This window comes from Girardinichthys multiradiatus, chromosome 3, assembly GCF_021462225.1.
Source record: "Girardinichthys multiradiatus isolate DD_20200921_A chromosome 3, DD_fGirMul_XY1, whole genome shotgun sequence".
Lineage (NCBI taxonomy): Eukaryota > Metazoa > Chordata > Actinopteri > Cyprinodontiformes > Goodeidae > Girardinichthys > Girardinichthys multiradiatus.
This window is the reverse complement of record NC_061796.1, coordinates 11,549,376-11,570,754: the sequence shown is the minus strand read 5'-3', so window position 1 is coordinate 11,570,754 and position 21,379 is coordinate 11,549,376. Positions and strand designations below refer to the sequence as shown.

Genomic DNA, 21,379 nt, shown 5'->3' with positions numbered 1-21,379 from the left:
AATCCTTCCAAGTAAAACATGGTGGTGGCAGTATCATGCTTTGGGAATCCTTTCCTTCAGCAGGGGCAGGGAACCTGGCCAGAGTTTTTGGAAAGATGAATGGCGTTAAATACTGGGCAGTCCTGGAAGGTTAGATTCAGGTTGGCTGTCTACATATTCATGGCACACTTCTCAGATTTGTATTTCTAAATTTTAATTTATTGTTACATGGAAAATATGTACCATTTTCCTCCCCTGTTGCAATTATGGACAACGTTGTGCTGGTTTATCCCATAAAATCTTAATTAAATAAAAACGGGTTTGTGCTTGTAATGAGACAAAATTAGAACAAGTTCAAGAGATATGAATCCTTCTGCAGGGCACCATATGCCACTGCAAAGACCTATGCAGATTTACAATGTTTGCATGTGTGTGTGTGTTTGAGTGACTCAGAATAGGAATGGGGGTGTACAGCATTCATGTGGGGGTCGGACATACAACTGCAGATTAGAAAAGTCTGAGCAGCTCCACAGAAGCATGCATTGGATTCCAGAGGTCTCGATAGAAGAGTATTTTTTGGAGGGGTCTTATCTTCCCCAGGAGAAGTGATGCAGAGGCACATGGACGGAAGACCTGTGGTTAAGGACCTGCCTTCAGGGGCAGAGGCACAACACGTGGGAAAGTGTTGGGAGACTTGACATGCTTATCTGTAAACGTGGAATAAGCTAGAAAGGGCTTCCCACGGCAGCATTTATGGAGCCTGGAATCAGTCAGAACTGGCTAAATAAGAGGAATTTTGTTTTCATTCGCTGTACACATTAGACATCTGTGAAGCACTTGAGAAAGAACTACATTGCGAAAGCCTCATTCTCTTTCTGCTCCTATATCTTTCTTCTTTGCTAAGGTTTACAGTAAGATCCACAGCCCATCTGTGCAAAGCCACACACACACACACACACACACACACACACACACACACACACACACACACTGAAAAATATAATCTAGTGATAGAGATTGCAGCAGATTTAAACTCACATCACATGATGCATCATCTAAATTACTTGCAGTGCCATAATGCCTCAACCTAATCCACAGGTGAACTTTAATATTACTCAACAGAAAACTAGTAGATTTAAGAAACAAAAACTTGCTGCTTCATGTGCATTGAGGCTTTTATCAAAAATGTAAAACTCTTGAAGTAAAAAAGATACATTTTAATGACACATTTCTGACTCATATTTTCCTGTAGCCTACATGTTGGACAAGAAGAAGCATCTATTCTTATAAACAAGCAGGATTTTAAGCATCATCTTTATATACCACACCAATTCAAATGAGAGCTGTAATAAAAAGTTTGACATTTACATTCTAAAATCAGAGTTTCTTCCTTGTGCGTCATGCATGATGGAAACACCTACCCAGATCCAGCAGCCAGAACTTGCAGCTGTCTGAGGGGTCTTCCCCTGATAAATCCATAGAGAAAAACGGGCTCAAAGACACTAAGGACTCGATCCCACGGGCCATGTTCGCTGAATATTAAGCCTCTGGATTTCCGACTTATTCTGTTAAAGCATTTCCACACGCATGAAAGCTGTTTTTTCAAAAATAAATTCCAACAGCTTCCGAACAACTTTGGAAAGGTCTTGCAATTAAATAAAAGTTGGTGATATTCCACAGAGAAAAAGGGTGAAGTCCAGTGTGAGGAGAAAGAAGAAGTCAAATGCTGCATTATAGTGTAGGATGCTTTCCTCTCCCTTTCTTTGTATCTCCTTTTCCTCCCACCCTCCCTAGCGAGTGGGCTGCTGTAAGGATATCTCCTGTTTCAAAGGGACGTCTGGAAACATGCAGCTCATCTACCGTATTACCCTTTGTAGAAGCGCCCACACAGGTTGTGGGGGCGGGTGCATATTTTACAGGCATTAGGATGCATACAAGTTGTGCAGTATGCTTAGAATAAATATAGACTCGGTTATGAAATCCATCTGAAGTGAACAGAAAAAGGGCTCACCAGAAAATATGGTGGTGAGATACACAAAGATGTCTAAGTATAGCTCTAAATGAGAGTATGCATCTCTCCCTGGGCTCTAAACAAACTCTCGCCTGTATTGACAGGCATGCAAAAAACTGGTATTCATTTATAGTTATGTTTTAAGTAGATGCTTCTGTTTTTATTTAATCTAAGCTGCACTGAGAGTCAAAAACTTGATCAACATGCAACTTCCACGTTACAAGATGGACAATATACATAACATGTATGTTTGTCAGCAACTATTTCTCAAAAAAACTCAGGAGTATCAGAGAAAAACACCAACTGCTCTGCGGACTGATTCCTCTGTGTGGGAACCTCCCTATTTTGTAAAAACTTGATGTGACAGAAAGGATGAAAAGAGAAAGATTCCTTGACATTCCTGGACTCTGATTCCCTGAACAGTCATATTTTCCACAACCTTTGGGCAAAAAAAAGAAAACAACAAAAAAAAAAACTCCATGGCTGATCATTAAGAAAATGGGAGTGAAAATCGCAAAGATGTTTTCTCCTTTTTGTCCACCTCCTACACAGATATATTTTTTAGTAGAACAACCCCTGCAGTGAGAGCCCCCTTTTCATTACTCCCTCTGGCCACATGAAGAACAAAACAAGGAAATAAAAACATGACAGGACAAAGGAACATAACAGCTGGAGTTGAAAGTGTTCATTAAGCAGTTGGGAAATATTTCCCTATTTTGTGCTGGACCTTTGTAGTAAATCATTCAGCCAACACCAAACCTTTTCTTGTACAGACTATAAGGAGGCATTAAGCCAAATATTTATATGCTTTATCTCCATAGAAAAAAACAGTAGAGCTTTCATCCACTCATCCAGATTTATAAAACCAAAAGGCTGAATCAGAAGACAGGGCAGCAGTCTGTAACTCCGACCAACTTATATTAAAACAGGGTCATTTTTTTGGTTTAACTTCATCAGTCTATTAGCATATGATTTCAAGTGTTTAGTTGACAAGAAAACAGGCCAATATCTAAAACGAGCGGTACAAGCAAGTATGCAATAGTAGAAACTAGAGATGCACCAAGAAATAAGCCAGTGAGCAGAAGCCCTACAAGGTCAAGCTAAAAATAACACTCTGCTGTAGACACCGTTACTGAGGGAATAAGACTCAGTTAGCTGTTTTCGTATCAGTGAGGTGCTTAAGATAATATCTGAGGTTTCACAGAAATGTGTGAAGACATTTAAAGGGAAAATGTATTTTCTGCATCATGTCAATGTCACAACATCTCTGCAGTTCATTCAGACTGTGAGAGAGAGAGAGATAACAGGAAGGCTGAATGACGTACATCAAAGTTGTTCCGCTTTATTCTTTTGAACGTTCGACCTTTGTTAAAGAGCTTGCTGAATTTAGAAATGTGAGCAACCTTCTGAGAATCGCAGAATTAAGGTATATTCTCTTGGGAAAACACATGGAGACTGATGTTTTAGCAACGCTAACCATGCTTATCACTAATATATGATGCTGAAGGGCTTTCTAGTCTCAACAAAACACTGCAAGAAAGCAGAAGGCACTGTATGATATTATTGACCCACAAAAAAGCTGAAACTGAGCTGTCCCTGATGACCAAGTGGAAGAAACATAAGACATTAAAACAGTATTCAGACCATTATGTCTAAATGATCTAGAGCACAAACATAAAAGGCATTTAACATCACAACAAGCATGGGAACAGCTTATCATCATGACTGATACATTTTCTGACATTATATCCTCCAGCATTTCACAACACAAGGACACCTATGCTTAGTGTTTGTTATGCTGGAGAAGCATGCTGTTTCATGTTTGAGCCAAGGAGAGGGCTTCCAAAGGTAATAATAAAGTAGGTATCTGTTGAGAGGAAGTCATGAAATGTCTTAAAGACAATTATAAGAGCTGCGCTTCAGACATGTTCCTCACAGTTGCATAGCAACACTTGGAATTTCATGTTTGTGTTTCCCTAAGAAGCTACTTAATAAGAAACAGAGGTCCTGCAGGTCAACTGTGATATGTTGCAAATAAAGAACACATCCTGTTAGGTTTCCTGTGTTCATGTGTGCATGATTGTGATATGCACCTGTTTGACTAGAAGTTCAGATTTTCATTATCACATTACATGACAGAAAAAAGCAAAATGTAAGAAAATGTTGCCTTAAATAATAATTACTTTGTCAGATATATCTCAGTATGATTAAATAGTTTTCATTCCACTTAAGCTTCAAGAATTCAGGCAATTCAGAAGATGCTCTGGTCCTACCTTTGTGGTTAAATAGCCCTTCCATTTCCATGGAGGACCGGGAGTGAGCAATGCAGAGGATGGAGCATGGTACGATTCCCTCCTGAGCAGGAGAGCGGTCTGTGGTCCTGACCAAGCACCAGTCTGGTTTGTCATGGAGTCGCTCCAGAACCTCCACAGTCTGGCCTCGGCGTACGGTAAGCTCACCATTGCTGCCGCCGTTACTGGCCATAAAGTCATGGATCACCACGGTCAGTTCACAGCCACCAGAGAGCTGCAATGGAAGAAACTAATTATCACTGATTAATATTTCATGTACAAAGAAATAGAGTGGTGACTGGAATCTGCTGATTTTTAGCCCTGACCTTTTTCAACCACCCATAAACTCAAAACTCGGATCTTTTGTTGATCCCAGAGCACATAAGTACCGTAGGTGGCACTATAACACTCTTTGTAGACAGTAATAGAGTGATGAAGCAATATTTAGCATCGGCGAGATTTTCAAAATCAAACCAGAGCAGACAGCGATGTGCTAAGCTAATAAAATGTTGAGACATGTTTATGGTTCACTCGGGATTCAAGAGAGCGCGACCTTCAGTAGGAAACAGGAAGGCTGAACTGGGAACAGAAACATTTTTCTTTTTTATCCTTTCAGCCTTAGTCTGTCATGAAATAAGCTGGATATGGGGAAAAAAATTATCTTTTAAAAAGCCCACAGTTAAAGTAAGGGATAACATTCTCCTAAGGAATACACACGAGGCGCTAATAGTAAAATGTGATGCAAGTTCGCTAATCTTCCTAATCTCCAATATGAAATCAAGAAGTTTAAAATGTCAACTCTGTACATCTTCTTGTCTTCATTTTAAAACACTAGTAAAACTGTGTTTTATGTTGACAGTTCTCTCACACGACTTGATGTTGTCTTTCTCCTAATATATATAATCGAGGACTGCTCCCAGCAGGAAGGCAAAACCTATTTTGAAAACATAAAGAATAGAAATCTGCCACAAAATCCTGATCAATGCATTTCTAAAAGTTTGTATTCATTTTTTAAGTACTAGCATGTCTGCAGGAAGTTGGTGGAAATTGTATTTAGGATCAACATACTAAATAGGAATATATTTTAATACTTCATGTGCACAGGTATAAAACTGATTACCAGAGCACAGGACAATCTAATATTTCTATACTCCAAGCTTGATCATATGAGATACATTTCAAATTCAGACATAACACAGATTTAAACAATTTTTATCATAATTAGAGATGCTGTACAAAGATATTTTACTGAAGATTTTATGCAGATAACTATGACTTTGCTGTAACGATTTTTTTGTAATATCTCATCTGGTTACGTTTAATTAAAAATATCATTGCAAAGGTACTCAAGCAGCATTGTAAAGTGATAAGAGTACAAGCAATAAATATTGCAGACTAGCTAAATGGAAGCAAGTCTCCGCCTTTCTGCCTGCTCAGACGCTTTTCTCCTAAGCATTCTTTTACTCCTAACTTTTTATCCCTTAGCCAAAATGACGGAAATATTGGACTAAAACAACCTCTCACCAGCGACTCCCAAGGATTATTATTATTTCTTAATTTTTTTAAAGGATTTTGATGTTTTTATAATCGAACTCGAAAGAAGGACAAATTGATGCCAGCTAATCAGCACAAAATGCCTCCCTTCACCACAGAGGACTTCGACAAACCTTTACAGAAACTGGCAGTTTTGGAGATGAAACTCCATCAGCTAGAAGTGAATGTGGAGGTGAATACGGGGTACAACGATGATTCAATTCTGCCTGGGATCACAAACAGTGACAGCCAGCTCAACGACTCAGCCGGCAATCAGATCACTGAAAATAAACCTACCAGCAGACCCCCCTGGCATGTTGTAGGCCCATGCCCAAAAAATCAAGGTGGACGACTCCCTGGAAGATCTCAGCAATTAAATAAATTAGAATGGCCAGAATTACAGAAAAATGCCCCGTTTCCCTTGGGAAAAGGAGACTTCGACAGCAAGCTGCTGTCACAACAACTGATAGGATTGAGACAGCTGGAAATAATGGAATTCTCCTCCAAAGCAGATTTGCTCCACTACAGAATGAAAACCAGGAAAATGATCCATCTTCTGAGATCAATAAAAGGTTTGAGAACAACCTTCATTCTAAACAGTCTTCTCCTAAATTGCCAGAGAAAAAGCGCCCTACCGGACCAAGAACCCTAATAGTGGGCAACACAGCTGTGGATGGGATTAAAAACTTCTGCAACAAGAAAAACACAGAAGTTATGATTGGTACCAGTAATGTGGTCTCTGATATCTCAGAGAATATTCTTGTAATCACAGAAAAGCGCCCCTCTCTAGAAAACCTTATCATACACTGTGGAGCCATGGATGAAATGGCTAAGAAAAAATCAGAAGGTTTGAAGGAGGATTTCACTCGTCTTCTGAATATTGTTGGAGTTTCTCAATATCAAGGTGTTTCTCAGCAGACCCTTTGCACCAATTTTCTGTGAAGATGAGATTTTTTCCAGACTTCTGATGATTAATAAGTGGTTGAAAAAAACATGTGCTGCTACACCTGTGAACTTCATCGACAACTTTAATATTTTTTGGGAAAAAAGACAACTCTTCAAGCAAGATGGTTTCTGCTTGAACAAGTCAGGAGCCAGACGTCTCACATCTAATCTCTTCTATTCAGTAAATAATCCGCCAGCAGCTTCGACCTTCAACAGAGAACATGGAGTATCAACAACAATGATAATGCTGCCTCCAACAGCTCCAGCAGAAACAATCAGCCAGCTGGCTGAGAAAGAGAGGTCATCACAAAAGGTCTCCCCGTCGAAATCCACAGGAGAAGTGGACCCCCCATTATACCCCCATCCCCCCAAACCCAGACCCAGACCGACACCCCCGGAAAACCCCCCTCACCCCAGACCCCGACCCAGACCGCACAGAACTCTCCCATCTCCCCACTGAGCCCGCTTTTTGCTTTACTGGATTCTGATAACATGAAAGGAGCTCTTAAGATCGGGACCCAAATGGCTCTGACATCTTCTCCATTCAACACCCCCTGTGGCCGAGGCCCTGATACTAAACCAACATCTTCCAAATGCCACAGAGCCCCACCACCTCCTAATCTATCTTCTCCTAATCAGGACTTTCAAATCACTTCTCTGTGATACAGTTTGGGCCCCAGTGGTAACTCTATCAGAAATGAGCATGTCCAGGAAAAACTTGGGCCCCTAATTGGAGATAGTTGTAAAATCTCTGTGCTTATAAGTGACAGAAAGAGCAACAGTCAGTCAGCACATCCACATCAACTCCAGTACCAAAGTTGTCTCCAACTAGAACTGATTTTGACAAAATTTCCCAATTTCACCAAATAAACTACAAAAACTTAGAAGAAATCGTACAGCAACTAAGCTCTTCTTCCTGCTGTCTTGATGTTTTACCCACAGCTTTCCTTAAGAAAGCTTTGCCCGTAATAACATCTGATTTAACTCAAATAATAAACACGTCCCTTTTGTCAGGTGTTTTCCCCCAGGCCCTGAAAACAGCAATTATCAAACCTCTATTGAAAAAGAGCAACTTGAACAAGCTGCTACTACAGAACTACAGGCCTATATCAAACCTCCCCTTCATCAGTAAGATAATTGAAAAAGCTGTGTTTCAGCAGGTAAACAACTTCCTAACGGCCAACCACTTTGATGTCTTCCAGTCATGATTCCGTGCTCACCACAGTACAGAGACTGCTCTTGTCAAGGTGTTCAATGACATCCATATAAATGCAGACTGGAAGAACCACAGTACTGGTATTATTGGACCTTAGTGCAGCATTCGACACTGTTGATCACTCCATTTTATTAGAGCCCCTGGAAAACTGGGTCGGACTTTCTGGTACAGCACTCAATTGGTTTAAATCCTACTTGAAGGCCAGGGACTTTTTTGTGTCAGTAGGTAACTTTACATCAGAGACCACAAAAATCACATATGGCGTTCCACAAGGGTCCATCTTAGGGCCCCTCCTATTCAGTATCTACATGCTCCCCCTAACTCAGATTTTAATAAACAACAATGTAAGTTATCATAACTATGCAGTCGACACACAGCTATACGTTACGATGTCACCAGGTGACTATGAACTCATTCAAGCGCTGGGTAAATGCATAGAAGAAATCAATGCATGGATGGGCCAAAATTTTCTTCAGCTGAATTAAAACAAAACTGAAGTAATAATTTTTGGACCAAAGGAAGAGCGTTTAAAAGTTAGCACACAGCTTCAGTTAAAACAGCTAGAAACCACCAGTCAGGCTTGAAACCTGGGTGTAGTGATGGACTCAGACCTGAACCTTCAGAGGCACATAAAGGTAGTAACAAGGTCGGCCTTCTATCACCTAAAGAACATCTCCAGGATTAAAGGACTAATGTCTCAGCAGGACCTTGAAAAACTAATTCATGCATTCATCTTTAGTAGAATTGATTATTGCAACGGTGTCTTCACAGGTCTGCCTAAAAAGTCAATCAGACAGCTGCAGTTGATCCAGAACGCTGCTGCCCACGTCCTCACTAGAACTAAGAAAGTGGAGCACATCACCCCGGTTCTAAAGTCCCTACACTGGCTCCCTGTAGCTCAGAGAATAGACTTTAAAATACTTCTGTTAGTCTATAAATCATTGAATGGCTTAGCACCGAAATACATTACAGACTTGTTGTCAGTGTATCAACCACCCAGACCTCTCAGGTCTTCTGGCTCAAATCTACTCTGCGTACCCAAAACCAGAACCAAACATGGACAAGCAGCTTTTAGTTCTTATGCTCCACTAATTTGGAATAAACTCCTAGAAAACTGTAAAAGCGCCGAAACCCTAAGTTGCTTTAAATCAAGATTAAATACTTATTTGTTTAGAGTGGCCTTTGACTGTGCCATTTAGGCATGATTAGTTGCGTTTTCAGTCCAATTTTCCTTTCATTTTCTTATCCATTATTCTATTCTCTTTGTTTTATTTTACTTTTTGTAATTATCTCTGTTGTTTGATTTTATCATTTGATTTGCTTTTCTGTGTCTGTATCTGTGTTTATTTGCTTTGTGATTGTATTGTAATTGTATGTACAGCGCTTTGAGTGTCTCGTTGCTGAAAAGCGCTATATAAATAAACTTTAAAAAAAAAAGAAAATGCTATCATAAGATCTGACTAACAATTAGGCTGTTTGCTGCTTTTTTATGTTTTGAACATGACAGGACAGGCAATGGAAATTTAGCTGTTGTTCAAACATAAATCTATAATAACAATTGTAGCAATAATGGTGTGATAGTTGCTGCAGGTTATCAAATTTGAAGGTTATGATTTTATTCAAATCAGTCAGTTCATATATTCTTTACAGTTTTCCAGAGCTAACAAAAAAATTGTGAATATGTATGGTGAACATATTTAATGCATTATTACATGTTAATGGTATTTTAGCTAATGATGTTAGGAAAATAAGTATAACCATACACCTCATAAGCTAAAAACAAGTGCATATATATATATATATATATATATATATAGTCAGTCAGTCATTTTCTACTTATTCCATAGTGGGTCACGGGGAAGCTGGTGCCTATCTACAGCAGTCTATGGGTAAGAGGCAGGGTACACCCTGGACAGATCGCCAGTCCATCGCAGGGCAACACACAAACAACCATGCACACACTCATTCATACACCTAAGGGCAATTTAGAGTTACCAATTAACCTAACAGGCATGTCTTTGCACTGTGGGAGGAAGCCGGAGTACCCGGTGAGAACCCACGCATGCACGGGGAGAACATGCAAACTCCATGCAGAAAGACCCCAGGTCGGGAATCTCTATATATATATATATATATATATACACACACACACTATAGTTGGTCAAGAGCTCCATTGTTACATCACTGTAAAACATAAACTATTACATCCATCAGGGAAAAGGTCAGTATTTGCAACGTACCCTTTGATAGTGTGGCAGAGCCAGAGAACTGAGGAGCTGAGAAACAGGATTTGAGATCTTCTCTTCAAGTTTGTCAATTGTCTTCCACTCCCTCATCGCGAAAGACGGTCAGAATAGCAAAAACAAACGTCTGGAGAGCAGTCTGGTTTTCAGCGGATATCCCTAAACTGTTCCTAAATCAAACTTAGAGGATGACCAATTGATATGGAGCTGTTTTCCAGGGTATAGTTAAAATCATTTTCTAAAATTGTGGTTTAGTAGCTTTGTTAAATTTATTTTACATTCTTGCAAATCAAACTGAAAAATTGTCCACAAGCTCTCCATGGAGGTCCTTACTTTCAGACAACTGGTGCTTAAATGATCTCCTCATGTAGATCTCTCTGCAGCTGAATAATTTAATCCATCCTTCTTCTAACTGCTTCCAAAAATTGACCTGGCTAAGGCCCCATGTCATCCAAACAAAATCAGGCTCCAGAAAAGTAGAGGATAAAAAAAAAAAAGCCCAAATTTTGGATCGAATAATCGAATGATCGATAAATGTGACAAGATAATGCTGTGCTCTCCACTCTGGCAAGAAGACGAGCATCCTCTGTGAAGAGAGAGTAGGAGGCTGAAGCTGCTGACACACAAGTCAGTCACTTCAACAGAAACACACCGGAACAGGAGCGCACACACTCCCCCAAAGCTACACAAACACACCACTGTCACAGCCTCCTGAATGAAATGTCTCATGTGAGTCCCCGCAGAAAGAGAGGGACATAGAGATGCATTCAAAAAGTGGGAATGAGATGCACATTCAAATGTGCACGTGTTCCTCTGTGTTTTGGATCTTTATGCATGTGAGCATGCGTCAAACTGAATGGACAAGTCTTAATTAATTGGCTTCTTTGATGGTTTTGACTCAAGTAGCCAGATGCACAAGCAGAAACAGACCCGCTAAGGCTCACATCTAAAACAGTCCTATGTTACGTAAAGCAGCTGCAGAGCTGAGATTAGCGCAACTCTAACAGTTAAGCTGTGAAACTAAACATTATAATTTTCTTATTTTCCTGATTGCAGGGCAAGCCGGTGAGGGCTGATCTAGGTTAAATCCAAGTCAAGTGTGAAAATAATGACCTGATCCACTGCTCAGGTTTATAATTAATAAATAACAGTAAGGCAGTGGAAGATTTTTTTTTATCCGATGGTGCTGGGTGTTAGCTTTACAACTGATCATACTGAACGTAGGAGGATACGCCTTCTGTGGTGTGATTGCCACATATAACGAAAGCTGATCGTTTCTGTTCCCACAAAGCTAGGATTTTCTCTCTCTATCACACACACACACACACACACACACACACACACACACACACACACACACACACACACACACACAGTTTTAGAGCTCCGTCAGATGGACTGTTTCTTCCACTCAACACAATCAAACACTTTCACAGGAAGTGATTTCAGGCCAGTTGTCTGCATCCAGGCAGTTAGTTTCTGGCAGACAAGGGCGACGGCATTGATCCTGACCAATCACAGAACAGCTACTTATTGTCATACACAAACAACAGTGTGCTTTGTGATATAGGTAGATAACGGTCTGCATAATGTCCAATTCAGGTACTGCCCAGTAGATATTAAGCAGAAGAATAATGTGTGTGTGCGAGGTCCAACCTTGTCACTGTCCAGTGTGTTCTGGGATGTCCGGGAGGCGATAGAGATGGTATCCGGTTGGCTGCTGGCATCTCCCTGGCTGTCCAGATCCTCTCCATCCCTTTAGGAAGATAAAAACATTACATATTTTCTATCACCTTGTGTCTAAAGAATAATAAAATAAAGTTTGAAAACAATTGTTTTGGTTTATCACATAACATCCTACAAACTGAAGATGTGACTGGGGCTTGACCGAATGTGTAAAATAGTACTTTTGAAGTGCACCTTTTACTTATGTTTTATATTTTGTGTATGTGCAATTAATTGTTGTGTTTAGTAGTCATGACTATATAACTAACTGCTACGTATCTGTGATTGCATTTCTTTCAAGCCTCTGTCAGTACCGTCTTTGCTTACCGTCTGCCTTTATGCTTAGCAGTAGTGGCTTTAGGGATGTGAATAGGCTCCTTCAGAGCTCCACGCAGGAGGACTGTTCGCTCCTGGATGACTTCCCTGATGTGCTTGATCCAGTCCTGCTTGTTCTCTATACTTGATGCCTGCGGTAAAGCACATGAGTGGTTCAGACATATAAAAAACTCTTGAGAGCGCTTCAGTCTTTTCTGCTCCCTTTATAATACAGAAAGACTCAGAACATCAGATTTTTCCTCAAAGGAGGAGGGAAAGCAGGTATTTTTTTCACGGAGTGTAAATGAACGGCGTGGTGACTCCTGGCATTGTGTGTAGAGTTCACAGAATGACGTTAGTTGCAACAATTATGGCTCTGTTTAATCCCACAAAAAGGTTTGATCTGTGTAACCTTTTTTTGAGACACTATACCATGATCAATAAACTCTCAAAAAAGGACCATTGACAAAATAGGAACATTTAACATTTTTATAATCACAACAGCTTTGACTCTTTTTCTATTTGCACCGTAGCAACCAGCTACCATGGTTGCTGCAGTGCTGCAATATATAAGATGCAGTTTAAATCAGTGAAGCTGGTTCAGTCGTCCTCACCTAAGACACGATTCTTAATGCTTTAGCCCTTTATGGTTGTTTTCTTGCATGATACACCCTAGAATTTATGTGAGTTTCACATATACATGCTACTAGCCACAATCAAGTTTAGAAAACTCTCAGTAACATTCATGTATCTGCAGAAAACATTGCTTCTGACTCACTGGATGAGAGCTATTAGCTGCTGATGAGTTTGAATTATGACACACAATCCTCTATGCAAATGTCTGTGATTAATTGTTTAAGTGAATAAATAGCAGGATGTAGAAGCCCACACCACAACCAGTCCCGAACTTAAGTGAATGAAGTGGACAAAAAGCACTTTGAAGGTACAGTACAGTGGCCCTCAACAGGCGGCTGGTGGTCTGCATCCAGCCGGCGGTGATTTTTTTTTTTTTTTATGCCGCCTCAGTATGTTTCCATTCTGTGGCGGCATGGTATTGCATGGTCTGTGTTTCCACAACAACACGAAGACCACCAGATGCTGGAATGTCAGCTATGTAAAGGAACAGCGTGGACAGTCATCTCCATGCCAACCACAAGCTGAGCCTGTCACAGTGTCACTCAGTAATCACTGCTGCGGCATGTTTTCACTTTCGAAGCGTTTTGCAAATTAATACTTAGAAGCCGTAGAAACCTCAACAGGAAGAAAACACATTCCAAATTCACTGTTAAAGGAAAAAGTGGACTGTAAAAATCGACAATTCACAATCAAATAGACAGAACAATTCAAATTCATTTTCCCCACAACCCACACAATACCAATGTGCTTTATTTGCCAGAAGGCCATAGCTACGATAAAGGTTTCCAATTTGAAATAGTATAGTGAGAGGAAGCATAGGTATCTTTAAGTGACATTTCCTCACAATTATGATCGTTATATCCTTTTAATGCTCGTTAAAGCTGCAGGAGGGAGTTCTGAGGTACCAGTGGACTTAGCCTGAAAATTTGAATAAGCAAACCTTACAGCCCCCCCTTACTCTCTGCTGTATTGCAGCCCTACCTCCACAGCTCCTCACCCGCAGCAGGCTAGTAAGTAGGGCAGATAAACAGCTATGGCACATTGACCAGTAGGGACGAAACATCAACGATATGCTTTACATTGACTATGGCTGTCTAATATTATACTGTCAGGACATAGTGAAAATTTTAACAAAAATGGGGTGAAATGGGATTTAGCCTTACCTCCTTAAATGAACACTACAGTCATGCAGTAAAGAATAAAGCTGCAGTTGTCTAACTTTCAATACAATGTTTTTGGACCCCACTTCCTACTTTGAGTGTTTTAAGAAGAAATTCACAGAACATTGCTCATTAATACCTTGAGAACAATCTTGTTGTCTGAGGTCGGTGTCCTTCCCAGCCACAAGGCGAACTTACAAGGATCCCCCTCCACATGTTCTGTCACTCCAAGCTCTGATGTCTGTACAAAGAAAAAGCACAACAGCAATTATACAATTTGCAACAAGAGAACTACAGCAAGCACCTACCCAGCACATGTCCTAAAGATTTGTTCTGGCAATTTAGGGATCTTCTTACAAAAAGCTTGCTCTTGTAGAGGTATTTACTGCGACCGTTTGAGTCTTTAACTTCCTTGCTGAAGACCAGGGACATCTCAAAGAGAAATAGATGTCTGTCACGGCCTTTCCGGATGAGAGTCTTGGGATCCCACACCTGGAAGGACTCCTGGAGTATCAGCTCACCCTGGGTGTCGATGTTCCCATCGAACCCTGAGAAATCACAAGAGGAACTGATCAAGCAAATGATACGTTTTTCACAATGTGTCACATGACATCCACAAACCTCGTGGTTTTTTATTGGGATTTTATGTGATAGACCACATGGATCCGGCTCCTAATTTGGATGCAAGAATCTGTCACTGCAATGTTATAAAGACTGATCTTAAAACTCCCTTTTTTTAATCTAGCCTATAATTCACTTAATTTTAAAAATGCATTTATTGACATTTTTAAAGCTTTTAATTTTGGGCTACTGAAATTCTTCTGTGTTAGTTTTTAACTTCTATGTGCTTTCTCTGTATGTCTCTGTATTGAACTTTGGGTTGCCATGAGCTTGAAAATCGTTATATAAAGTTCAATTGACTGCAAACTGGAAAAGATATAGCCAATCAGAAAAGAAGCCAAAGACTGATGGTAATTCCTGAGGAGCTCCAGAGATCCACATCTCGGGTGGGACAATCTGTTCACTGGACAACTAATATAAATGCACTCGAAAGATAGCCATAAACCATGTAGGGGACACAGCAAACACAGAGGATATAACATGAAAAAATGGGACAGAGGTTAAGAGGTACTAACAGCTAAAAGTAGGTGACATAGATAACAGGTTAAAAAAACTGATTCCAGGCAGTTTAATCACCGATTACAACATACCAGAATGGAAATTTGTTTTTTTTAAATGAAAAAACATCAATGTATTGCATGTCTGATGTCTGATTTTACACACCTTCCAGCATGGAGAGGTGCATGGCATCATTGGCTTTCTTTGGAACACTGAGCATCACTTCAAGACCGTCCTTTATCTCACCTTTCCCCTCCTCACAGCATGTCAGCAACTCCTTCAGGAAGCACATGCATATAAACATTAATAGTGAATGTTTTCTCTGCTTTATGCCAGGTCTATCTTTTCAATTACCAAAAATAAAAACTTGCACATGAATGATAATGTCTTTGAAGCCTGCTCTACCTTTAGAAGTAACTGGTATTTTGTGATTCGCTGGACAGGCTTGATGAGGTAAGAAGAAATGGAGTTGGCAAGACGATGTCTTTGTTGAATTTCCTGTGAATCACAATAGGGAGAGTAACATGTCTTGAGCTAATTAATATATTTATTTAATGGTATGAAGCAAAAAAAGGGAAGTGTCAGAAGTCAGAATTTCTGTGATATTTTAAAACTTTCCTTACATCAAAGTAGGGTCCAGCATGTTCCAGTATGAGCTGAGTGGAGTCGGGTTTGTTCTTACAGTAGTTCACATACATCTGGAATTTATCAGCCTGAGTCGAAGAGATTACATTAATGTGTTAAACACAAGACAACATTTTATTGTTAAACACCAGCAACAGGAATTTATCCCTCAAATGTTCTGTAATTTAGCATCTTTTCAGTTTTTCCCAATTAAAGGAATCAATCAATCAAGATATTCTCAGCATTTTTTCAACGCCGTAATCCTGAGAAATATTTGCTTATATGGCCGTGAATTTACAGAAAAAGTGACAATTCTGAAGAATACTGTGACAGAGTTGAAACTGTATAAAAGTATAATCACAACTAATAGAAATAAAAACAACAAACATGTTTTCTCTTACCCAGGTCACAAAACAATGACCAACATCCTCTGGAAGCTGCTCATACTTCTCCAGCTCCTTCAAGAAGATGCTGTTTGGAGAGGAACGGATTTATATATAGTATAGATTATAAATCTATACAAAATATCAGCCCACCTAAAATACAAATTATATTTCTGAGACTATATTAGACACATTGTCACACATTGTTGCTCAACTGACTTGTGATGAAACTCGTAGAGGTCCTGCATGTTCCCAAAGATGATGTGTTCCTTGTTGACAATACCTGGAGGAATCTCCTCCACACCACTGGTCATTTCCCACAGGTAAGTCTATACAAACACAAACATTTAAAAGTTGTCTATTAGATAACGATGCATCTTGCTGTAGCAATGAACACATATAAAATTTAAGCGTGACTAGTTAAGACAATTACAACCATTAAGAAGTTAGAGATACTACATAAGCATCTAATGCAATACTCACATCCATACATTCACGTAGGTCTCTCACGTATGCTTTCTCTGTTTGAATCAGCTCAGCCATAATAAATCTGGAGAACAGAAAAGAACACAATAAGGTAGTAAAGTTGGAATATACATTAAAACCTGTTTCTAGCTGACTGCAAGTAAAACAAAATAAACAAACGAAGGGAAATATTCATTGAAATAAAGCAAAAACAATATAAGTCAGTTTTAGTTTGCCAAGAATTTGGCCTGTACAACTGCAAGTATCTCTTATATAGATAAATGCAGCATGTTTTGCGTATCATATATTCGCAAAACAAGCAAACACTATTTGATGGTGACTTTATGATTATTGGCTTTAATATTTTGGAGATCAATTACCAGCTTTAAATTGCAAAACAAGTATGTTATTCTTCTGTGTTGAATCAATGAACGTTGATGACAATATAAACATATAACACAATCATTTCTTCTCTATACTTTTCCGTCATGTCTACAAGTGTTTTGTTTTACAATTTCAAATGCAGTATTGGTTGATTTTATGTTGCTGCACTGCATTGCTCTGTTCAGGATTTTTTCCAGTCATGATGTTTTTGGGGGGCCATTTTGTTAAGCATTATGTAAAAGCCAGTTTCCCAAAAGTGACATAATCATCTTTCAACAAGTTTAGGCAGCGCTCTTGGATGCTTTGTGCTTGCCTTTTTTTCTTGGAGGTTGTTTAAAATATTACTTGTTTTAAGGAACTGGATATCACGAACATGTGCAACAAGCATGATCCCAATTAAAAAAGAAAAGTTGGAATTCAATGCTCATTTTTTTTTGTGGAAACTATAACATTAAGAACCAGGTGACCAAAAACAGATTTTTAATCCTTACTCTTTTCTTCGTGCTGATTTCCTCTTTTCTTCATTGAGTTCATGGGCAGCGTCCCTCAACTTGACCTCTAACCCCGGAGCAGTGGCTGGGATGATGTCTAGTTGCAGCTCTTTGCTCTGAACACACAGCAGATTGTGGGTATTATGTGGCACATAACAGCTAGATGGGTTGTTCAGCACTGTGTTGTGTTTGCCTTCTGTTGGCAGATGTTCATTAAACAAAGTTTGAACAGGAACATGCAGCAACAGACGATAAGATTGAACCATGTGGTTTCTGCAAGCAATAAAATAAAATGCAGCAGAGGGGCTAGATGGTAAAAAAATCTTTAAAGCTTAAATCCTGATTTTTTTTTTTTTAAGTTAGATTCTATAAAGCAGTCTTGATCTTCTTTTTTTTTTTTTAAATGCTGCGGGTTTAAAAATGATCTCTTTGCCAGTTTCTCTATGTTGTGAGTACATAGCATTAATATATGCATCTAACATAAAAGGGACAAGTACTCAAAAAATCACTTACAGCCTTGTTTGAATCGGAGGAGATGCCAAGCGCCGTTTCCAGGCTGGTTCGATATTTGTCCATGCGGAGAGAGAAGTCCCTGTAGCGCTTGTCCACGGAGGACACCCATTTCTTTATTTCCAGGGCATGGGCGTGGCCCTTGTCACAAAACCCATCTGCCAGCTGGATCAACAGTTTCACCCGCTCTTTGGTTTGCTGTCAATAGAGGGACATTCAGGGAGGCGGCAGAGAGGGAGGAGAGAGAGGTAATGCCCACAGAGAAAAGGTAGATGAGTGGAAGTAAGAGTTTGGAACCATGTGTTGCTTGGTGGACACAATAGCTTGTTCTCTGAAACACAATAACAATGATCCAGCAAAGGGGACAATAAAGTGCCCTGGAAATGGGCCTCACAGCAGAGCTCAGGACTGAGTGAACACAACACATTAATCAGGTAAAAACAGGGAGAATCACACAAACAAAAACATGTTCCCACAACCTTTGCCTTCCTTTACCGACAACCAGTACACATAGATGTGCACATACCTTTGCTGTGATCTGGAAGTCTTCGTGCTCCTTCAGCAGCTCCTGTGTGTGGTGAATGCTCGATCCAGTAGACGTGTGTGTGGACAGGTAGAACTCCCCGGTGTCATGGATCCACTCCAGGGCCTGGCGAAACGACCAATCATGAGTGAGGGCGGAGACAATACAGTGATTTCAGATAGTCTACATGTCCGTTATTAATAAGCATTCAAATCCAAAGACACCATGCAATCTAACAAACTTGAAACTTTTAGAAATATATTAAAAATAAACTGTAAAATGTATTGAAACTAAAAAGGTTACTATATTTGCCACTCTTAAGTCTATTAAACTTTATTTAATAGAGTTACTATCATTTTTAAGAATTTACAATTACATTCATGGACATTTTGGATAAAATGTTAAGATTATGAACACTGTTAATCCACATGGTAACAATACTTTCGGCTATATTTTTAAATATGCAGGTGTTCCATAGGATGATACTAATTATTTGAATTTTTTTATGCTCGTTTACATTTTTCATTTTTTTTTTTCTTTTAGAATGCCCTACTTAGAGTCTTCTTTCACTGCCTGTGTACTTTAATACCAGGCCCTGGAGGTGATACCGCCCTGGCCTGCAATGGCAGAACTAGTCCATTTAAACTGTGAGACCAAAAAGCATTCAGACCCTGGGGATAAAACCTGGAAAGTCTTAGAATAGCCATGTTCCAGAAAACAAGTGTGATGTCATTTCATTCTTACAGGCCAAGAAATTAAGCTCAAGAATGTGTTGTCTAAACACCACAAGAGGGAGCCAGGTGTATAGTATTACAGAGCTACAGGACAATGTGGTGCACACTGCAGGAGCTACAATGCCTTGCAAAACTATTCCTATCTCTTGAACTTTTTCAACTCATTATTTTCATGTTTCAACCTAAAACCTCAATGCATCATGTGGTGATTGTATGCAACAGACCAACAGAAAGTAGTGCATATCTGTGATAAAAACTGGACTGAGTGATTTTTTTCATTTTACAAGTGTTGTGGTCATATTGAATTAATTCCAGCTTTAAACCACAACTTACAGACACGCATCCACAAGCACACACCTGTTTGGCACTTCTTTCAAACACTACGTATTGTTGACACTGGTCCAGCCTCCTCTTCCTCATGGTCCAGAAGTGGAGAACTCTGTTCTCTCTCTGCAGCAACTCATTCAGGATATCTGATGAAACAACAAAACATTTTGGTTAATTCTACAGAATTACAGTAAGCTTGCAAACTAAAGGTTTTAGTTCGGGTTTTACAGAAAAGAAAACTGTTAGAGAAATATCTGAAACGTATTTAAATCACAAGAAACAGAAATGATGACACTAAGTGTTGTTTACATACTTTTGACCTGAGTCTCTGGAGCCTTGACATGGGACAACATGCCGGGCATGTTGACACTGTTTCTGTGCAGATACTTCAAGAACACATCAGCATTACGTCTGGCCAACGTACAGGCCTGTAAACAAGCAGAGAGGAGGAAGTCATCACTCATCAGCTCATCTTTGAAAACCAGCTCAGAAATGACACAAATTCATTTATTAGGCATTCAATTTTTGTTCTCACTTTGAGAAATGCCTCTTTCTGCTCCAGATGTTTGCTGATCATAGGTGTGACGTGATCAGTCTCACTGTTTGGCCCCAGTTTATCAGCACCACCACACCAGTCCTCTTCACGCTTGTACTCCTGCTCAAGGCTTTCCAAAACGCTGCACACCTGATGCACACAAACATGATGTAGCTTGTACAAATAATATTCTGCCTTTTCCCTATGAGTTCATAATGACTTGCTTGCAAAATCCTGAACTGACCACTGTTGTTTTGTCATGTGTTCACAAATCTTTGAATAAAATAACAAACGTGTCATTTTTTCATCATTGTACAAAATCAGGTTTACCTTGTGCACAATCCCTCTACTATAGATGATAATTAGCATTGGACTAATGTTATCCAAGTAGCATCATATAAGATGCACTTTCCTGTCTTCTCAGACAAAATACCTGTTCAGACGTTTTGTAGAAGGCCACAGATGCATTAACCAGTTTCAGTCTGTCCTCCATCTTCAGCATCAGCTGCTGCCAGTGGTCCGCCACCTTTAAGTCAACACAACTCATCAGATTTCCAAAGAAATGTTAAAACCCACAATGTACCGCCTACACTAATTTCATTTTTTTTTCCATAGAAATGCATAAAAACAAGCCGCACCTTTTCTGCACAGTCTCTGATCATATCCATGTCATAGTGGTTTGCCTGAAGAAGTGCCTCGGCCTTCTGCTGCACCTGCAGCGCACTCTGATGGGTTTTCTGCATGAACAAAAAGATAAATATAAGAAATATTAATTGTATATCGCAACTAACAATTATTGTGCCAATCAATTAATCTGTTGATTATTTTTTTGATTAATTGATTATCAGAATCAGAATCAGAATCAGCTTTATTGCCAAGTTCGTACATACAAACAAGGAATTTGACTCTGGTACACTTTGCTCTTTGGTTTTGTTTTTGTATTACAGAATATACATATTTACAATGTACAATATACACATATATAATAAAAAGGTGCATTTGCAACATCTGTATGCTGTTGTTTTGTACTCTATTGAATGTTCAACAGAGAAACAGCCTGGGGGAAGAAACTGTCTCTGTGGCGGCTGGTTTTAGTGATTTATTAATCGGATAGCAAAAGATACCTAATAGGAGATTTTTACAGAATTATTTAAATAATTGATAAATCACGATTAATACGATTAACTGTTTCAGGCCTAGTTAATGGCATATAAAAAACAGATCCGTCAC

The 21,379-nt window shown here is 39.4% G+C and overlaps 1 protein-coding gene across 5 annotated transcripts in view; it reads right to left on the bottom strand.

Moving 5' to 3' along the window:
* The window catches only part of triob (trio Rho guanine nucleotide exchange factor b), a 140,058-nt gene that overhangs the window by 24,556 nt on the left and 94,123 nt on the right, over positions 1 to 21,379 (bottom strand). For all 5 annotated transcript variants that reach the window (XM_047360312.1, XM_047360313.1, XM_047360309.1 and 2 more), the window contains 19 exons: positions 20,788 to 20,886; positions 20,583 to 20,675; positions 20,150 to 20,299; positions 19,928 to 20,042; positions 19,645 to 19,760; positions 18,557 to 18,679; positions 18,034 to 18,228; positions 17,521 to 17,636; positions 16,664 to 16,730; positions 16,400 to 16,509; positions 16,199 to 16,268; positions 15,797 to 15,886; positions 15,579 to 15,671; positions 15,339 to 15,450; positions 14,412 to 14,602; positions 14,194 to 14,295; positions 12,271 to 12,410; positions 11,875 to 11,974; positions 4,264 to 4,516 (listed from right to left, as the gene is read on the bottom strand). In XM_047360312.1, coding sequence (XP_047216268.1) covers positions 4,264 to 4,516; positions 11,875 to 11,974; positions 12,271 to 12,410; positions 14,194 to 14,295; positions 14,412 to 14,602; positions 15,339 to 15,450; positions 15,579 to 15,671; positions 15,797 to 15,886; positions 16,199 to 16,268; positions 16,400 to 16,509; positions 16,664 to 16,730; positions 17,521 to 17,636; positions 18,034 to 18,228; positions 18,557 to 18,679; positions 19,645 to 19,760; positions 19,928 to 20,042; positions 20,150 to 20,299; positions 20,583 to 20,675; positions 20,788 to 20,886 — 2,335 coding nt within the window. The remainder of the gene's footprint in view (positions 1 to 4,263; positions 4,517 to 11,874; positions 11,975 to 12,270; positions 12,411 to 14,193; positions 14,296 to 14,411; positions 14,603 to 15,338; positions 15,451 to 15,578; positions 15,672 to 15,796; positions 15,887 to 16,198; positions 16,269 to 16,399; positions 16,510 to 16,663; positions 16,731 to 17,520; positions 17,637 to 18,033; positions 18,229 to 18,556; positions 18,680 to 19,644; positions 19,761 to 19,927; positions 20,043 to 20,149; positions 20,300 to 20,582; positions 20,676 to 20,787; positions 20,887 to 21,379) is intronic.